Genomic DNA, 17,126 nt, shown 5'->3' on the forward strand with positions numbered 1-17,126 from the left:
TGTTGACTTCAAGGTATTAGGAATTTTGGGCTTACTTTTTTGAAGCAACTTTACGTGTTACGGTTGAGTGAGCTCTTTGCTTAAACTGGATGCTCCAATTACTTTACCGTATCTCAAGGGTGGCAATATTGAGGTTTGGGTAATAAGCAAATTGAAACGTAAGCTGTGTAGAACTGACACAGCTATGTATCTTTAGGTGGTATAACAGCTGTCAGTGGAGTGGCATCGCTTACCTGGCTTCCCATCACAGAAGTCACTGTAGGGCCAATCTGTCATTCCACCTACAATGTGTTGACCTCACCATCATTGTCTTGCCTGTTGGTTATCACCAGCAACCTCCATGTTGGGAAGCCAAGTAAGCAATGCTTCTCTACCCTGTTGACTGTTGATTTCTCTTGTGACAGGCCCTCACCGAAGTGATAGATGCAAGAAATCCAACCCCTCTGGCAGACAAAGCACCATAGTAGGCTCACGATGCTGAAATACATTCTGATTTTGATCCAGGCCAAGTTGCCAAGCTTCTGGAAGAGCAAGGGGTGGGGAGGTGAGCAGCCTAAAAGAATTTGACAAAAAGTGACACTTCTCTGCACAAGTGCTGTACTGCAGAAGGAGACTTGGAGCTTTTAAAGGCTTCAGGAATTTGATCGATCCAGCTGCTGCTTTAAGGACTTTGAGAAGTGTCAACTTGGAAAGGACAAGATATACATGGAGAATGGATAAATCTAACCAGCCCACTCATCAGCTCTGCAATCATTTGCCTAAATGAACAGCTTTGTCAGGCTTTCCATGTCCTCACTGTCCAAGAAGTGACTTCTACTGATATTTATAGAGTTATAGTCTAGCAGTGAGCACAGAGGAGTCCTACATTCCTGTTTACAAAGAGGGAGGGCTGCTTTTTAACTTGTGAAGAAGTACTGCTTAGCGACAAGGAATCTTCCAAAGAGGGAAGAAGCTGCATCACTTGAATGGCTTATAAGAGTGAGAGCTGCTCTGATGAGCTAAGGGGCAGATTACTGGAGAGTAGCTGTGTACTTTGCTTAGCATGCAGTGGCCAGCTTAACAGAAGATTACTGCTTGAGAAGGCAACCATTTGAGAGCTTGTACTGAGCTTCACAAGCTGCCTGCTCCTCCCTTCCTCTCACACAAGCAATACAAGACTGTGAGTATCTTCTGCACATCAGTTTGAATCTGCAATGTGGCATATGCCAAATACTAGTGATTGCAATCATGATTAAACAGTACCCCTGCTGACAGCAAATGGGCAGAATCTGTCCAACATTCAGTACGAACAGCTAAAAAGTCCAAGTTCTTTTACAATTGTTTGGAATTAATTGTGAAAGGTTAAGAGCTAGCAGCTGTTCAGTATTTCATTAGGAAGGCAGGTAGAAATTTTGAATTAGTGACTTCTTTTAAAAAAACCACTAAAGTATACAGAAAATAAAGACAACCACTCACAAGCTGTTTCAGGTTTTATTTTATTTTTTTTAGAATTTATAAAATTCCAGTGTCATCCATACTCATGAGCCTTTATACATGTTTTGCATATAATCTCCAAATTCCAAAGTTAAGGCCAAGGGATCATTGCCATGGAAACATAATATGGAAGACATTAAGAGGACATGGAGCACACCTCCGCAGAGCATCTGCTGCAGACTACATGGGACAGAGGGGGTAGAGTACTCTCAACAGTTTGAACAAATGGCTGGGTTGGGGGGCCATGCTCAATGGCAGTTGAAGCCTAAAAACACATGTGCAAGTGATGTGACTGACATTCAGACACCAGGTATACTACTGGCAATACATTAAAACACTACTACCCTGTTTGTCTCCTGCTCAGATAGTAAGAGGGCTTGTCCTGCCCCAAGTGGAATTAGCATAGAGAAACAAATCTCTCCTCCCTTCAGCTAGGTTTACTGAAAGAAAGAGGCTTTCCTTCCTGTTGGGCTAGCGGTCAAGAAAGACAAGAGCCTTGCAGACCTTTTCCCAGTATGTATTAATGGGGGCATAAGCAATCCTGGGGTTCGGTTCTTAGCTAATGGCTCAGAAAAGCTCTTTGGAGGGCAAGGGAGGCAGTAGGCAGAGAGCAGAGTTGGCACCAGACCAGCCCTGGCACCAGCACCTTCGGCAGAAAAGATATATACCATGTAATGGCTGGAAGAGCAGCTTTAATACAAGCAGCCTTGTATCGGTTTATGGCAGCAGCTAGAATGCAGAAACTACTGTTGTATGAGGGACGTGACAAAAGGACAGAAACATTTGCTGCCAGACTACAGAAAGGCCTTTGCTGAATGTAGGTATTCTCTCCTCCCCTCCAAGAGAGGCTTGATTTAAGACTGAACTGCAATCCAGCTTCTTCAATTTAAGTGAGAGCCACTCCTTACCTGCCTCCCTCCCCAAGGCCTAACCTTTCGTCACAAGACTACAGACCAAATTATGTGACGGTGGTTAAGACCATCTTAGTAGGAGGGGATGTTTGATGGCATGTAGCCAGGCTGAAGCCACACACAGATCCCTCTGCTCACAGAGGAACAACAGTCATGATAACAGGAAGCGAGAGGGGCTTGACTGAAGAAGCAGGCCACTGTCATTCCGGCTTGAGGTAGAAAGAAGGCAATAGTAAAAAGCAAAAAAGATACACTCTTAACCCTGGTATTTAAATGCCATCACTATCAAGCCCGGGGAGGGAGAAAGAGTAATGTACCCTCTAACACCACACTAATAGCTCACCACCTTCTGTGACATGCTACCATGGCACTTTTGGTTGAACCAAGTTTTGTTAGACCCAATAATACTGTCAGTTTTCTGGTTCCACTCAGCCATACTACTGCTGGGAAGGGAGAACAAAAAAGAGTGTACGCGTCCAAACACTGGTGATGAGCCGCGATTCAATACTCACACCAACAAGGGGAGAATTTTGGTACACTCATCGATGCAGACTAACACAGCAAGGGTTATGCCTCCCTTAGTGCTTCTTCCAGGCTGAACCTCCTTCTCCACCTATCCATTCTGGCCAATTTCCTCTCCCATAGCAGTATTAGATGGGTACGTGTTTTGTTTTTAGTTTGGCAGTTGAAAGGGAAAAGTTGATTGCACTCTACAAAGGTAAGGCCTTGGAGAAACAGGGCAGGAGGGGAAAAGAGCAAATATTTTGGCTTTGTAGAAAGTTGAGGAAATGCATTTCCTGAGGTTGAGAGACAGGAAGTAGATTCCTAGCTGCAGTGAGGAGATCTCCTAATGGAGCCTAGAGTGCTTTTTGCAAGGTGTACGTGGGAGGTTTGGTTACTACACCATGGCCAACATGAGACTGAGTGAAAGTTGAAAGGCAAAAAAAAAATTATGTATGTGTTTTAGGTTGGAATCTATGTGGAAAGTTTCTTCCAGGGCAAGGAGAAAGGAAAGAGTCAAACTGAAGCATAGTGAGGCCTAAGCGCAGGGACAACAGAGAACCTCAAAAGGGGTAGCACTCTAGTTTCATTAAGAGACCCCCATGGGCAATCTGCACTGGATCCAGCCACTAGATCAGAATTCAGAAAGGAAACCTTGTGGCAGGTGGCTGGACAAGATTGCTGCTTCCACGCTATTACCGCTTAGGACCCCAAGGTAGAGTTTTGGGGGCCACCTGAGCTCCAAAACTTGGGAAATCTTCAGAACTGGTCATGTCAGGGGCCTGTAAGGAAACAAAAGCCAAAACCATAACTAGTACAAGTGCTCTGCTGCATTAAACAACATCACTGACTGTGTAAGAAGAGGAACTTAACTTCTCTACAGATCACTACCCGCCCCGAAAATGCACCAAGAATGATAAGCTTTGAAGGTAGTGTCTCATCCACTGCTACTACAGCTAGCTTGAGGGAAGATTTTTCCAATACTAAAGCCGCCTCTTCCAAGATGAGCCTTTTAAAAAAACCAGCTGCACTCACTCAAGAATGAGGGGCAGAGCAATACAAACGTCCCTTCAAATGGGCTGGGTGGAGGGTTTGGACTGGAAAGAGAGAACTCTCCAGGCTAAAGATGGCTTGGTCTCACTGCCGTCATGTGACAGCATCAGGCCCAACTGCCCTGCACCCCTCTTTCCGTGGCAGCTACCCTGCCTGCAGGGAATGAGGATATAGAATAGAGTTCTACAGTAGTATGACGCAGAAGCAGGATGGTGGAGGTTGCAATAATCCACACCAGTGTTCATAACCCATTGGCAATTTACAGTTTTTTTTATGAGTGGCGCTGGGAGGAGTAATTGGCTAGGTAAGATGTATCTGGCCTAGTGTCTCAGGTTGTAGTGCAAAAATTCCTGGCAGCTGGGGAAAACAGACACTGTTGGAGGGCAGTTATTGGGAAGAGAGGGAAAAGGACAATAAAAAGAAAGGATGACAGAAGAGAGGGGCATACGTATTACGTTTTTCAGGGGTCAGGTGTGTATCAACTTCCATAGTCCATTTTGCACCCGTGTGCTGGCCCCCTAACCGGATACGAGCATTATGACAACAGAAGTGGTGGCAGAGTCTCTCGCACCACTCCATTTTCCCTTTTTCTTTTTCCTCCTTTTTTCACTCTACACACTAATAAGAGGACTGACTCTTAACTTCATAATGACAGGATTCATCTCTCCGGCCAAAGTCCTGGCCATCCTTTCGGTACAAAGAGTAACTATCGAGGAAGAAGCACCTACCTTCTCGGTGTTTCCTGGTGTCCAGGGGGCATCTCTCACCACAAATCCCTTTGATGCAGCCTTAGCTTCCCCATGAGCAGGTGGTTTCATGTAGACTTGCATTGCCTCATTGTCCACCACATCTGCCAGCTGCAACACCATAGAAACAAGTGTGGTCCAAGTTAGAGATGTTTATCGCAGCACAAATTCATGTGTATCCCCACTACAAAAGGAGCAGTACTTTTTTGATATCACCCATATGTGGTGTATACATAAGATGCAAGCTGAGAAGTTTGGAAGGTCCACATACTGGCTTCTCTCAAGTACTAAAAACTACCTGGATTTAAGAACTCTGACACTCACATATTCCTCCTCCAGGTTCAGGATATGATCAATGGCTTCCTCCACATTCTCAGGGAGTCCAGTCACAGTCACACAATTTGGATCAGCAGCTCCACTCTGGGGGAAGCGGATGTCCACCTGGAATGACAAAGATTTCAGATCAGCTAACAAATTAAGAGAAAATAGGTCTTTGCTTGTCTCATTTCCCTGCATGCCATACACCAAGAGACTACAGAAAGCAGAGTGATGAAGACAATACCAGAATATTGAGGGGCCTGGCTGAATTTGTTTAGGTCCCCATATAATAGCGATGGGAGAATCTGTAGTCTTCAATACATTGTTGAACTACAGCTCCCATCACACCCAGCCTGCATGGGACAATCAGGGGCGATGGGAATTGTTCCCTATCCCTGGCATATAAATCAAGTTGTAGTCATATTTTCACAGTTGTACAGATTTTGTTTCCTGTGCAGTGACTGAGTGGAAGCCCTGTCTTGTGCAATTCAGTTGAATCATCAACATTTTTTCCTGACATGCTCTTAAAGGTGTTTGAAGACCATCTACAGTTACTCCTAAAAGCAAGGGTGCATGTCTGTGCAGCCACTAAGTTATTTTCTCACTACAGCCATACATTGGAAGTCGAATGGAATCTGTTCCAGAAGTCCGTTCGACTTCCAAAACGTTCAGAAACCAAAGTGTGGCTTGTGATTGGCTGCAGGGAACTCCTGCAGCCAATCAGAAGCCACAGAAGCCCCGTCGGACGTTCAGCTTCCAAAAACAGTTCAGAAACCAGAACACTCTCTTCCGGATTTGCAGTGTTCAGGAGCCAAAACGTCCGAGTACCAAGGCATGACTGTACTCATACTCTCACTGCGCAATCAACCAAATGCCAGGGTTCTTGAATGCATTCATTACACTCAGCAAAAATAAACATCTCTGTTGTCACAGATGACACCATCTGTCTATCAGATACCATGTGCCCTTTACATACCTTGAACTCATCCATGATCTTGCGGATGGCTTTCCCCCGCGCTCCGATAATGCGGGCGTGAACACGATGGTCCAGAGTGATGTCCTCAGATACCATCTGCTCCAATTCACCAACAATCTTCATGATGGCATCTCGGGCAGATTCAGTATTCTTCTCATAACCAGTGATGGTGATCTGATCCTGGGACTGAGGCGGAAGTTTGAAGAGTTAGTCCCAGGCCCCTAAAGACAGCAGCAGATAGGACAGGCCTCTGTGGCAAGCAAGGGCCAATAGCCCGACAAGGCCGCCCAAGAGGCCATGATGGAAATTGAGCAGACGGTGCTCATTGGAGCTCTGCTCAAAAAAAAGCTCCCTCCATTCTGTGGATAAACAGCCCCCTCCCCACACACACCAGCCTCCCTCCCAGAGTTCCTCACCTGAGATTCATCATCCTTATCTGGAAATTGTATGGTGACATCATGCTCTGTGCGGATTTGAGTGATCACAGCCCCTTTCCTGCCAATGATTTTAGGGTGGTATCTGGGCTCCACAGCAACAGTCAGCTTAAAATTTCGCAAAGCCTAGAACGATCAAGAGGGATGTTTTTAAGGATCTGCACAGCTGCTGCCTCTAATTAGGTGAATTATTTGTATCCAACTTTGGTAAATGTCAGATTTAGCTACATAACAGGGGAGTCCTCATACGATAGCCAAAAATATGTTAACTTTAACTCCCATCACCAAGAGCTGATAAGGCCTTAATATCATGCCCTTGCTCACATGGTTTTACTTTTTAGAAAACTTATTGGAACATTGGAACTGAATCACAAAAAACTTGCACCCTGTGTTGTAAACACTGGTCTTCATAAGAAGTATTCTCTTACAAGCCCACAGAGCATCCCTGCCTCCTGTTGTCTCTCTCATATTGGGAGAATACTTTTGCCTTAGCCTTCCACTCTCTTCTAGGTGGCAGCAATATGATATAAACCTCTTAGATTTAAATCTTAAAAGGTAAAGGTATCCCTGACCGATAGGTCCAGTCGCGAACGACTCTGGGGTTGGGCGCTCATCTCGCTCTATAGGCTGAGGGAGCAGGCATTTGTCCGCAGACAGCTTCTGGGTCATGTGGCCAGCATAACTAAGCCACTTCTGGCGAACCAGAGCAGCGCACGGAAATGCCGTTTAGCTTCCCGCTGGAGCGGTACCTATTTATCTACTTGCACTTGACGTGCTTTTGAACTGCTAGGTTGGCAGGAGCTGGGACCGAGCAACAGGAGCTCACCCCATCGCGGGGATTCATACTGCCGACCTTCTGATCAGCAAGCCCTAGGGGTCTGTGGTTTAGACCACAGCGCTACCCACGACCCATAGATTTAAATCTTATTACTCCTAATTCTCATACTACAAATTATTAAAGCCCTTGCCTCACTTTTCCTCCTTCATACCATCTCTTCATGCCCACACCAAGCTTTTCCTTGCAACCAGACTCAAAATTTCATGATTCAGAAATCTTTTTTTTGTACATGGTCTTCAGTCTAAGCTACAACTGCGAGTTCTGCCAATTGAGGCAGTGCTAAGACAACAACAGTGACCGCATGGCAGGAATACTTACTAACCCAGAACTACAGAGAGCCACACCCCTCACCTTCCAACATTAGGCATTAAAGCATTGTCTGCATTAACTCATCCTGCTTAAGGCTGCTGACAAGATCCCCCAGTCTCTTCCCACAGCACCACTCTTAATTAAAAGATCTATATTTTATTCCTGATTTATTTATTTCTTAATAAGACAAGGCAGCTGGGAGAGACTAACAAATCACAATGGTTCTGGCACAACACATACCCGATCCTCTTGCTCAGCTTGCAGCTCCTTCACCCTCTCAAGAAGTCTGGCCTTGGCACGGTCCAGGTTAGTAGCAAGCCCACTGATAGAGATGATGTCAGACTGAAGCTCTGGGGCAGGGACTTGGATGTTCACCTACAAAAAATTCCAGGCAGCTATCATTATGTCAGGACTGGGCAGTTGTTGTACAGGAGCATCTTTGCAGCCACCCATAACCTTCACAATCAATATTTCTTCAAAGAACTGGAATTCTCAAGTATTTAAAATTGCAAAAAAAAATACCCCCAAAACACCACCCTTAATGTATCATTGCTGGGTTTATACAGGGTACTTTAGTTCCTTGTAGCACAAAAAAAACCACTACAACGAACAATAGGAAATATGTTATTGTACATCTCAGGTGCATGTGCCAGCACATGGATGAAAAATTGTGCTTGACGTCTTCAGTGGTCTTAAGACTGTTTCAACATTAGGATAATCAGTAAGAGTGGTATTCATATTTTGGCCTATCTGTTCTCCAAAGCCCAAAAACGGAAGGAGTCAACAGAGAGCCTGCTCACCTCAAACTCGTCCATCATTTTCCTGATTCCAACGCCCTTCTGACCAATGATGAAACGATGAAGGTCGAAAGGAACTTCTACTTCAATGGTAACTGGAACCAGTGCCTGAAGAGGAAAGGCTGAAATTACACCAGCTGCAGAACTTATAAGCAAAAGAATCACTTTGCCAACAAGTACTTGTCCAGAACCCACCAAGCAAACTCTCACCCCAGCAACACGTGAAGCTGTCAAACCAAAGCCGTAGAGTAAAATAATATTCAAGATACTGAGTGTGGGTGCTGCATAACATGTCCCACAGCTAATCACCTCAAGAGGTCAATTATTTACCTTTTCCACTCAGGCCAACATCCTGCTTCTTCAGTGGAAATTATTTAATAGTCACTTAAGCGGTCCCTGGAGCCATGTACAATTAAAAAATCCTTATGAGCAAAATATGGCTGGGCCATTTTACAGCACCTAGTAAGCAAAGCTGTCTTTTTTCAGGGCACAGCAGCCAACAAATAATCTTACCTGCAGGGCTTCTTTTGCTGCCTCACACTTCTCTCGACGACCAGAGATTATGATAGTATCACATTTCTTTGGGGAGCCAGGATCTGTTTCTTTGTTCTCCTTCCCTTCTCCACCCTCTTTGCCATTCTCCTGGGCTGGCGACTCTGCAGTGGGAGCTATGATCACAGGGGTGAGAAGAGTGACTACATTTTCATCTGGTTAGCCTGAAGTTGCCGGCTTGTTATCTCCAGGGCACCCAGGGGTATGGATTGTTCTCACTGTAAAATTCCTGCCCTAGGCAGATCATAGAAAAGCCATGTCTGAAGTGCCACCTATCATTATCCTCTGTTAAAAATGCAAGAGCCAACTTCCACACCAAGTATATTTGGTTTCCCAGTAGTGATGCCTGGTTGGCTGACATCTTGGATGTGGCCTACTGCTCATAAATGAACTACAAAGAATTACCCACCTAAATAGTCAGTTCTCAATGTGTGGTGGGATAGCCTTATTTGGAGAGGCACGGAATCATTAAGAGTTTGCCATGTTTTCCCATCTACCTAGGTTTTTGGTAGACAATTAATCATCTGAAAGTGTGCTGCCCTTAAGACAAGTCTGTAGTAAATGGAGGCCACATTTAGCCAACTCCCAAGGCAACACACCTGGGTTTAAGGAAATTGTGTTGCTTAAAAAAAAAACCCTAGGAAAAATAGCATCTCAGAAGATATGAGGCACTTTTGTGTTGCTCCCCGCCCCCACGGGTGCCTGCTTTTACTGGCAGGCCTGTAAGATCTCGTACCCACGTTCTCCTCCCGGTCTGGAAATTTGATCTGAACACCATGGTCACGGGTGATCTGCTGGATCCTGGAACCTTTGGGGCCCATAATAGAGCGGTGATACTTCTGAAGAATGGTGCATTCTATTGTCACCTGGGCTTCCTAGGGGGAGAAGAAAAGAATTTATTCCTATTTTATCCCAATTTCCAGATAATGGTTGCCTCCCAAAGTAACTAACATCAATTTTAAACTCTACTGGGTGAGATGATTCCTCACTTCCTGTGTGTGCTGTTTTAGGGTATGACCTGGCCCCACCAGAGCCAATCTCAGGGGGCCCAGCCCTATGGGCAAAAGGACACCCTCCTGCTGATGAGGCTGATGGGTTGAATCCTGCCCAATATTTTCAGATGATACGTGTGGTATACCATTTTTATTACTGTGATTTTTATCAACTTCTCACAGTGTCCTTCTGGGGCATGCCGTCCAATACTGCCAAATGTTCGTTTTAGAATGTCTCTGTTTTCCTTGACAATCTCATCTCTGTCCTTAGGACAGCAAAGTTCTATGGGGTTTTTGGTTATGTATTCAATCTGCCAGGATCAGATTGCATGCTATACTGCATTTATGAATTGTTTGTTTGTTGACTATAATGTGTGCAATAATGGAAGAAAAGTATAACTGCTAGGAAATACATGCCAGGTTATATGAAATTAAATCACAAAGAACAGGTTCCTGCACGTCACGGTCAGACTGTTCCAGCAAACCATTGCTTTACTTTGGCTGCAATTAGAAGGCTATAATTAGTAATTAAAAATTATTACCTAAAGCTTAGAATCTAAAGAGGCTTGTTTCTCATGTGTTATGAGAATTTATGATACACCCAGTGGTTTTTTTTAATAAAGGCTAGACCAAACCAGAAACAAAAACACCTAGACTAGGAAAAAAAGTGACCATGGGGAAGAGAGGTTCTTCTAACATGGACACTCACCAAGTCATCAATGATCTCCAAGATGCGTTTCTTTGCTGCTTCCACACAGTCCTTTGCTCCTTTAAGAGTGACCTTGTCACTCTGTGTGCCAGGGCGTGGAAAGCTGACCATCACACCCCCATACTCCTCTGCAATGGTCCGTAGCACCTGCCCTTTCCGGATGACAAAGTGCCGGTGATGCTTAGGGTCCACCGTCATGGAATCTTCAATCACATTGTCCTGAAACACACAAGGCATCATCACTGCCTGAAAATTCTCCAGGGCAATGATCTCCCTTAAGTCCATATGTCAACATCAAAAGGTTATCCCTTTTGACAAATATTGACAAATGAAAAGATTCTTTTCCTCACCAGGTTCTTGATGAGCACTTCCAGCTCCTTCTGGGCCTCTTTGACAGCTTCCTCTGTTCCCATGATAGTAATCAGCTCCTGATCTTTGTCCTCCGAGGTGGGGAAGATAATCCGGGCACCAGTATTATCACGCACCTTGCGAATGTTACCGCCTCCTTTGCCAATCAGGAACTTGTGGTACTCTGGTTTGGCACGCAAATCCACAGTATAACTCTTTGTTTGCTAAAGAGCAGGAATAAATAAAAATAAACGCATCAGGATTTGGAGGTATTTCTTTACATTCTTGTCGCCGTTTTTACTGGAGAAAACTAATATGACAGCCCTCCTGAAAAATCTGTGGAGGTTAACAGCTTTGAGATCCAGATGCTTGGAATAAATCAGGTTAAAAGCCCTTTTCAAGGCATGAAAGGTAGGAGTTAAGCAATGTTCATACACAGAAGCAGAACTCTGTGGGCAGGTTGCACTATTACAAACGTTCCATCTGTCACAAGCATATTAGCTTGCACAAATGGTCTCTCTCTGCACTGCTCTGGGGTTTTTCATGACACCCCCAGAGCCAAATTCAGTTGGGGGGGAAGCACCATTGCACAGGGTTTCTGCTGACGTGGTTTGTTAGGTGAATCCTGCCCTGTATACTTAAACAAACAAACACTGCAGTCCAGCAAAAGTCAAATTATCTGTACAAATCATGCTAAATTGAATAAGTTTGCATATAGCTACTTCGCTTGTCACAGGAAATATTCCAATGGCTCTATAAGCAATCCCTCTATGCATGTGCAGCGGGTGCTCACGTTAGAGAGGATCATGTCCTAAATATATGTACAGTCATACCGTGGGTTGAATACGCTTCAGGTTGAGCATTTTCAGGTTACGCTCCGTGGCGACCTGGAAGTAATGGAACGCGTTACTTCTGGGTTTCGCCGCTCACACATGCGCAGATGCTCAAAATGACATCACACACATGCACGGAAGCGGCGAATCGCGACCCGAGCAGACGCGGGTTGCATTCGCTTCTGGATGCGAATGGGGCTCCAGAACGGATCCCGTTCGCATCCAGAGGTACCACTGTACAGTGAATACTTTTTCTAAAAGTTAGAATGATAAAACATGGGAAGCTGTTTGATGTAGTGTTAGACCATTAGTCTCCCTAGCTCCGTATCATTTACTGTGTGTGGCAGTGGCTCTCCAAGGTTTCAGAAACGAGCCCTTTCTTGCCCTATCTGGAGATGCCAGGAACTGACGCTGGAACCCTTTGCATGCAAAGAAAGTACTCTGCCCCATCGTTTCAGCACTCTTCCACCACACCCTCAGAGTGGCACAGAGGAGAGTAGAACCAGAGAAGACTTCTGTTCAAATCTCTGCTTAATCCCGGACACTCACTGTGACCTTGGACAAGACACTTTCTCTCAACTCTTAACCACCCCTGAAAGTTGCTACAAGGGCTACCTTCAAGTGCACCAAAGAACAAACCGAGAGCTGCACAAATGAAATGCTTTGTCTGCTAGAAACCAGGAAAGTATGCCAAAGAAAGTGCTTTGAGATTCTGCATTGGCTCTGAATTTGCCTCTAGTGGAGAGACCAGCCTCAGGGCTGCAGACAAATGGAGTGAGACGGTATAGCTAGACAGAGGAGCCCAACAGCAGCTCGCTCTTAAGTAACCTGACAGGGCCAAACGCCCTGCCATTAAATGCAGCGTAGGCAGATTCCACCTGTTCTGCAGATTTAGGACATGCTGTTTTCAAAGCAGCACCTAAGAACTTGCACGTAAAGGGTGTTTATTTAGTTAGTAGACAGAGAGAGTCAGTTCTGAGTAGCTCAGGATGAAGCCTGGGCCTGTAAAGTTCCAGGAAGTTGCTCTGAAGGCTCCAAGAGAAGCCAAAATTCCAGACAAGCTGCATATTCTTTCGTACCCAGCTGAGTCTCCAACAGAAGGAAGGAGCAGCTCAAGTTGCCCCCCCCTTTCAAGTATAAATATAGTCAGCTGCAATTATTAAAGCAATGATCCCCTGCTCCAAACACCAGACAAAGGGAGTGAGGGAGAACTTTTTCACAGCACAGTGACGTACAATAAATTCTCAATCACCTTTAGCAACCCTGCTGGATTAGCTATTAGCAGGAAGGGGATAAATTTAGGGAGCAGCCATATTTCAGTGGCAGAGTAAATGTATTGCATGTCTGATCTTGGCGTCCATAGTTAAATTGCCTTTAGGTAGCAGGTCCAGGAAAGACCTATGCCTGAGACCCTGGAGCACTAATTCTCTGTAGAAGAGACCAGGAGTTCTCAAGCTTTCTATCCCCAGGGATCACTTGAGAGAGCTGAAAATTTCTAAGGCCCATCAGTCACAATATGACGGTATCAGGCACAGCCAGCCACAAAATGGAAGCAGAGTTTGGCATAATAGGCTAGCAACTGCCGAGTTTATTTCCTATTAGTAGTTAATCCCCACCCCCAGAATGTGTAAATTTTTGCCACAGTGATTTTCTTGTGTCCACAAATTCAAAGCTTATCCATAGGAACTGTGCCGGCAGCACCTATTTTTCCACATCCACGGTTCCTACCTTCTCTTCTGCCAGTTGTAGGAGCTGTTTCTTGGCCTTTTCAACGTCCTGGGCAGGGCCCCTGATGGTGACTGTATCGCTGCCGGAGCCTTCTGTGGGGAAGTGGATGTGAACCCCACCGCATTCCTCCATGATGGAGCGGATGAAACGACCTTTGGCACCAATGAGCGAGTTGTGCAGCTTGGAAGGGATGGAGACCTCCACCTCTGCAATGTTAGCCTGGGGCAACAGCAAGGGGGCGGGGAGAGGCACGGACAGAAAAGAAGAGGTATTTAGGCTTTCCCCCCTCTTCCCTCATGCAGAGAAATTGTAGGAAGGCACAAAGAACTCCCTCTCCCCAACTATGTGCTCAGGAAGTCCCCCCACCCCCATTATTTCTTATTCAAAACTAAGACTGACAGAGGGAATCTGGGACACATGCCAGGAACCAGCTGGATGTGTCAGCAAACGACAGTCACTGACTGCATCAGGCAGCACTACCCCCACAGAAGCACGCCTATGTGCTTCAACACGGAGTTCTAGGGGAGTGTCCTCCTCACAGTAAAAGGAATAGCTGTTATTCAGAGATATCTTCATATTAAACCTCAGATCAGATGGATGTAAGTTGAAAAATCCTGCCCTTTTCTCTCTTTTTTACAGAGGTCCCCAATTCATTGCATATTAAATGCGCACAGAACAACCTGTTTAGGTTTCTCTTTTCTCAGCTGCTGGTGAAAGCGGCAGAAGGGAAGTGGAGAGAATACCTGAAGCGTCAATAGCACATCGCTTAAAACGTACCTCTGCTGCTTTCAAACAAATACCTAAAGAGCTAGCCACAAAATCTGGCCGGCTGCTCAATTTCTGCATGCCAGCGATGAGAGGGCAGATATGACATGGCAATTCTTTTCGCCCAAGAGGTTTCTATTTAAAGTTAAAAGATTTCTGATCCAGTAGCAGGGGGAAAGCAGGCAAGAGGACATCCTGAAAATGCAGGGATGTGAAAGCTACAGTCCTCCAAATGTCATTAGACTACAACTTTAATCATCCCTTATCACCTTTGGTTATGCTGGTTGGGACCAATGGGACTTGTAGTCAGCAGCATCAGAGGGCTATAGGTCCCCCATCCTTGTGCCAAAACAACGTGTTTCAGATATACTTTGAGATTTTCAGAATGGAAGAGTTTCTGGCTCTATGTTCATTCTACATGTTTACTGTAGAATATGTACTATATAAACATATTTACTTTATGGTCAAGTCAACAAGGGTCTCCATAGTATATAGTGTTCAGTGGGTTGTTGTTTTTAGTTGTAGCACACACTGTACTAGATCGGGAGGGGAATCCCTTGAGAAAAAGCTTCCACAGAATCTAAACTGCTATGATTCAAGGACTTAAGAAGTGCAACTCTAAATCAGTAACTGACAGAAACCTCCCACAAAGCCACCACCACAAAATCTCTCTCGCAAATAAACAGTGTGATTATTTCTCAGAACTGCTACCTCTTCAAACTTGACTTCTGGAATTTACTCCAGAATCCCTTTCCACTTGAGGGTTACTCTAATACAAGCCCAAACATCTTCCCAGCTTTGTGACCTTTTGATTATGTGGCTTTTATCAGGAACAATTGAGGGGCAGCCAAGATCTTTTGATTTCTGGATGGCAGTTCACCTGGAATATTTGGTGAGTGATGTCTGATAAAGCCAAAGGGAAAACTAACACACATGCCCCCAAGAAAACCAAGACGTTGCCCAAGAAAGTTGTGGTTTCTCTAAGGAAACTGAATCAATCTGCATGCAACTTTTTTTTTACTGAAATTGGTAATAGCTGTTATGCTGAAAGGGCTGCTTGTCTTACCAACTCTTTTTGGATGGAGAGAATCCGATTGCGAGCAGCTTCACAGTTGGCTCTTTTCCCTGTAATGATAATTGTCTCCGAATTGCTGTTCTCTGCTGGGAGATCAATCTTGGTGCTGCATTCTTCACGGATCTACAGCAAAGACCAAAAAAAAAAGTTAAAGGAACAGACATGGCTGCCTTCTGGCCCAAATATCTAACAGGAGGTATCAGAAATACTGAGAAGTAACAAACTACAAGGGTAACAAGGAAGAATCAAAGAAGTCTCACCTTTTTGATATTTGCACCTCCTTTCCCAATGATGTTCTTGTGGAATTGTTTGAAGATGGGAACTGAAATGGAGTAGCTGTTTTCAACCTTACAAGAAAGGAAGCATGGATGAATGGAATAAAGAATAGACACAAAGTTGTATGAGCAAATGTGACTTTGCCTATGTTTTACTCATTTCTCTGGTGAAGTCTTCCTTTGCCCACGTGGTTTGAAATCAAGCCACAAAGGAAAAGTGGCAGAGGTTTGAAAGCATTGCCAATCCTCTGACTCACAGTGCCAGCAAACCCCACTTCTGGCAGGGAGCTGTGTCTTTTCCTGACTCACACTCCATGTCCTAAATTACACCAGCTGATGCACAGGTAAGTGTGGCTTGCAGGAAACAGCTTCATGAGCCAAATGAATAACCCTGCTGGATCTCATTGAGGCGTATATACTGCTGGTTCCCCATGCCTGATTTAGTGGAATGCTTAGCACTAACAAAGCCCCTGTATTTGCAAACCAAACCGAAAGCAGAGGCAGAGATGATCACCTACCAGATCTGCCACCATCTTCTGCATGTACTTTGTGCATTTTTCCACCTCATTCTTGGGTCCTCTAAGTTGGACAATGTCACTCTTGTGTGAAGGATCTGGGAAGTTGATAATAACCTGCAAGAAATAGTTAGTCCAAGATAATGTTAAACAGGTTACTGAGTCCCAGGAGGTTATTTCCATACTGTGGAATTCAAAACTCACAGAGTTTTCCTCTGTGCTCCAAGACATGGCCCTATACTAGTTATTGCTATATGACATCATATTGCTATAGGTGAATTAGCACAATGTAATATGAGTGAGAAGTAATTAAAAGAGAAGGAACAGTAAAACAAAAACACACTCTGCTGCAATAGTTGGCTAACATCCACAGCCACCCTTTTTTGTATGTGTCTAAAACAGCACCTCCAAACATTAAGAGGCACAGAAAGAAAGAAAGAAAGAAAGAAAGAAAGAAAGAAAGAAAGGAACGAAAGAAAGAAAGAAAGAAAGAAAGAAAGAAAGAAAGAAAGAAAGAAAGAAAGAAAGAAAGAAAGAACCTGGATAGGAGGCTGCTTTACTTTGGACCACTTCAGGCGAGACCCAGTATGCTTTGAACCAAACACAAAGCCTCACTTTGATTTTCTAAATTATATTATTGATTTCATTTCTATACCGCTTTATATTTTAAAGAAAAAAATCTCAAAGCGGTTTACAGCACATTAAAACATCAATTAAAACAATCCAGAATAAGCCATTACTGAAGAAAGTCAAATGTAAAGTTTTGGGTGTCTCCTTCCCGCTATGTAAGTCGAAAGAGACAGTGTTGTCTTGACTTCAATGAAAGCCTGTTTTACATTTATGAGGAGAGGGATGTGTCAGAAAAGCATGAAAGAAGGAGCCTCCTACAAACAGTTGAAACTATTTTAAGGGAGAGAAAAAAACACAGACAGCATGTACCAAATAGGCAACGATTCTGCCAACCTGATGCCTTTTTAA

At 44.4% G+C, this 17,126-nt stretch overlaps 2 protein-coding genes across 7 annotated transcripts in view; one reads left to right on the forward strand and one right to left on the reverse strand.

The window, feature by feature from the left end:
* Positions 1-1,461, forward strand: part of ANO7 (anoctamin 7) — a 39,597-nt gene extending 38,136 nt beyond the window's left edge. For all 3 annotated transcript variants that reach the window (XR_003706884.2, XM_077929969.1, XM_077929970.1), the window contains one exon: positions 405-1,461. Coding sequence is in view for 2 of the 3 variants with exons in the window: in XM_077929969.1 (XP_077786095.1) it covers positions 405-464 (60 nt within the window). In the remaining variant the exon portion in view is untranslated. The remainder of the gene's footprint in view (positions 1-404) is intronic.
* HDLBP (high density lipoprotein binding protein) overlaps positions 1,459-17,126 on the reverse strand; it is a 54,435-nt gene continuing 38,767 nt past the window's right edge. For all 4 annotated transcript variants that reach the window (XM_077929962.1, XM_077929964.1, XM_077929963.1 and 1 more), the window contains exons 14-28: positions 16,152-16,265; positions 15,619-15,705; positions 15,350-15,481; positions 13,519-13,737; positions 10,960-11,181; positions 10,610-10,828; positions 9,645-9,783; positions 8,870-9,024; positions 8,360-8,464; positions 7,800-7,934; positions 6,395-6,538; positions 5,979-6,164; positions 5,009-5,125; positions 4,667-4,795; positions 1,459-3,667 (exon numbers count right to left, since the gene is read on the reverse strand). In XM_077929962.1, the coding sequence (XP_077786088.1) occupies positions 3,581-3,667; positions 4,667-4,795; positions 5,009-5,125; positions 5,979-6,164; positions 6,395-6,538; positions 7,800-7,934; positions 8,360-8,464; positions 8,870-9,024; positions 9,645-9,783; positions 10,610-10,828; positions 10,960-11,181; positions 13,519-13,737; positions 15,350-15,481; positions 15,619-15,705; positions 16,152-16,265 (2,190 nt within the window). In that variant the 3' untranslated portion in view covers positions 1,459-3,580. The remainder of the gene's footprint in view (positions 3,668-4,666; positions 4,796-5,008; positions 5,126-5,978; positions 6,165-6,394; positions 6,539-7,799; positions 7,935-8,359; positions 8,465-8,869; positions 9,025-9,644; positions 9,784-10,609; positions 10,829-10,959; positions 11,182-13,518; positions 13,738-15,349; positions 15,482-15,618; positions 15,706-16,151; positions 16,266-17,126) is intronic.

This window comes from Podarcis muralis, chromosome 6 (assembly GCF_964188315.1).
Source record: "Podarcis muralis chromosome 6, rPodMur119.hap1.1, whole genome shotgun sequence".
Lineage (NCBI taxonomy): Eukaryota > Metazoa > Chordata > Lepidosauria > Squamata > Lacertidae > Podarcis > Podarcis muralis.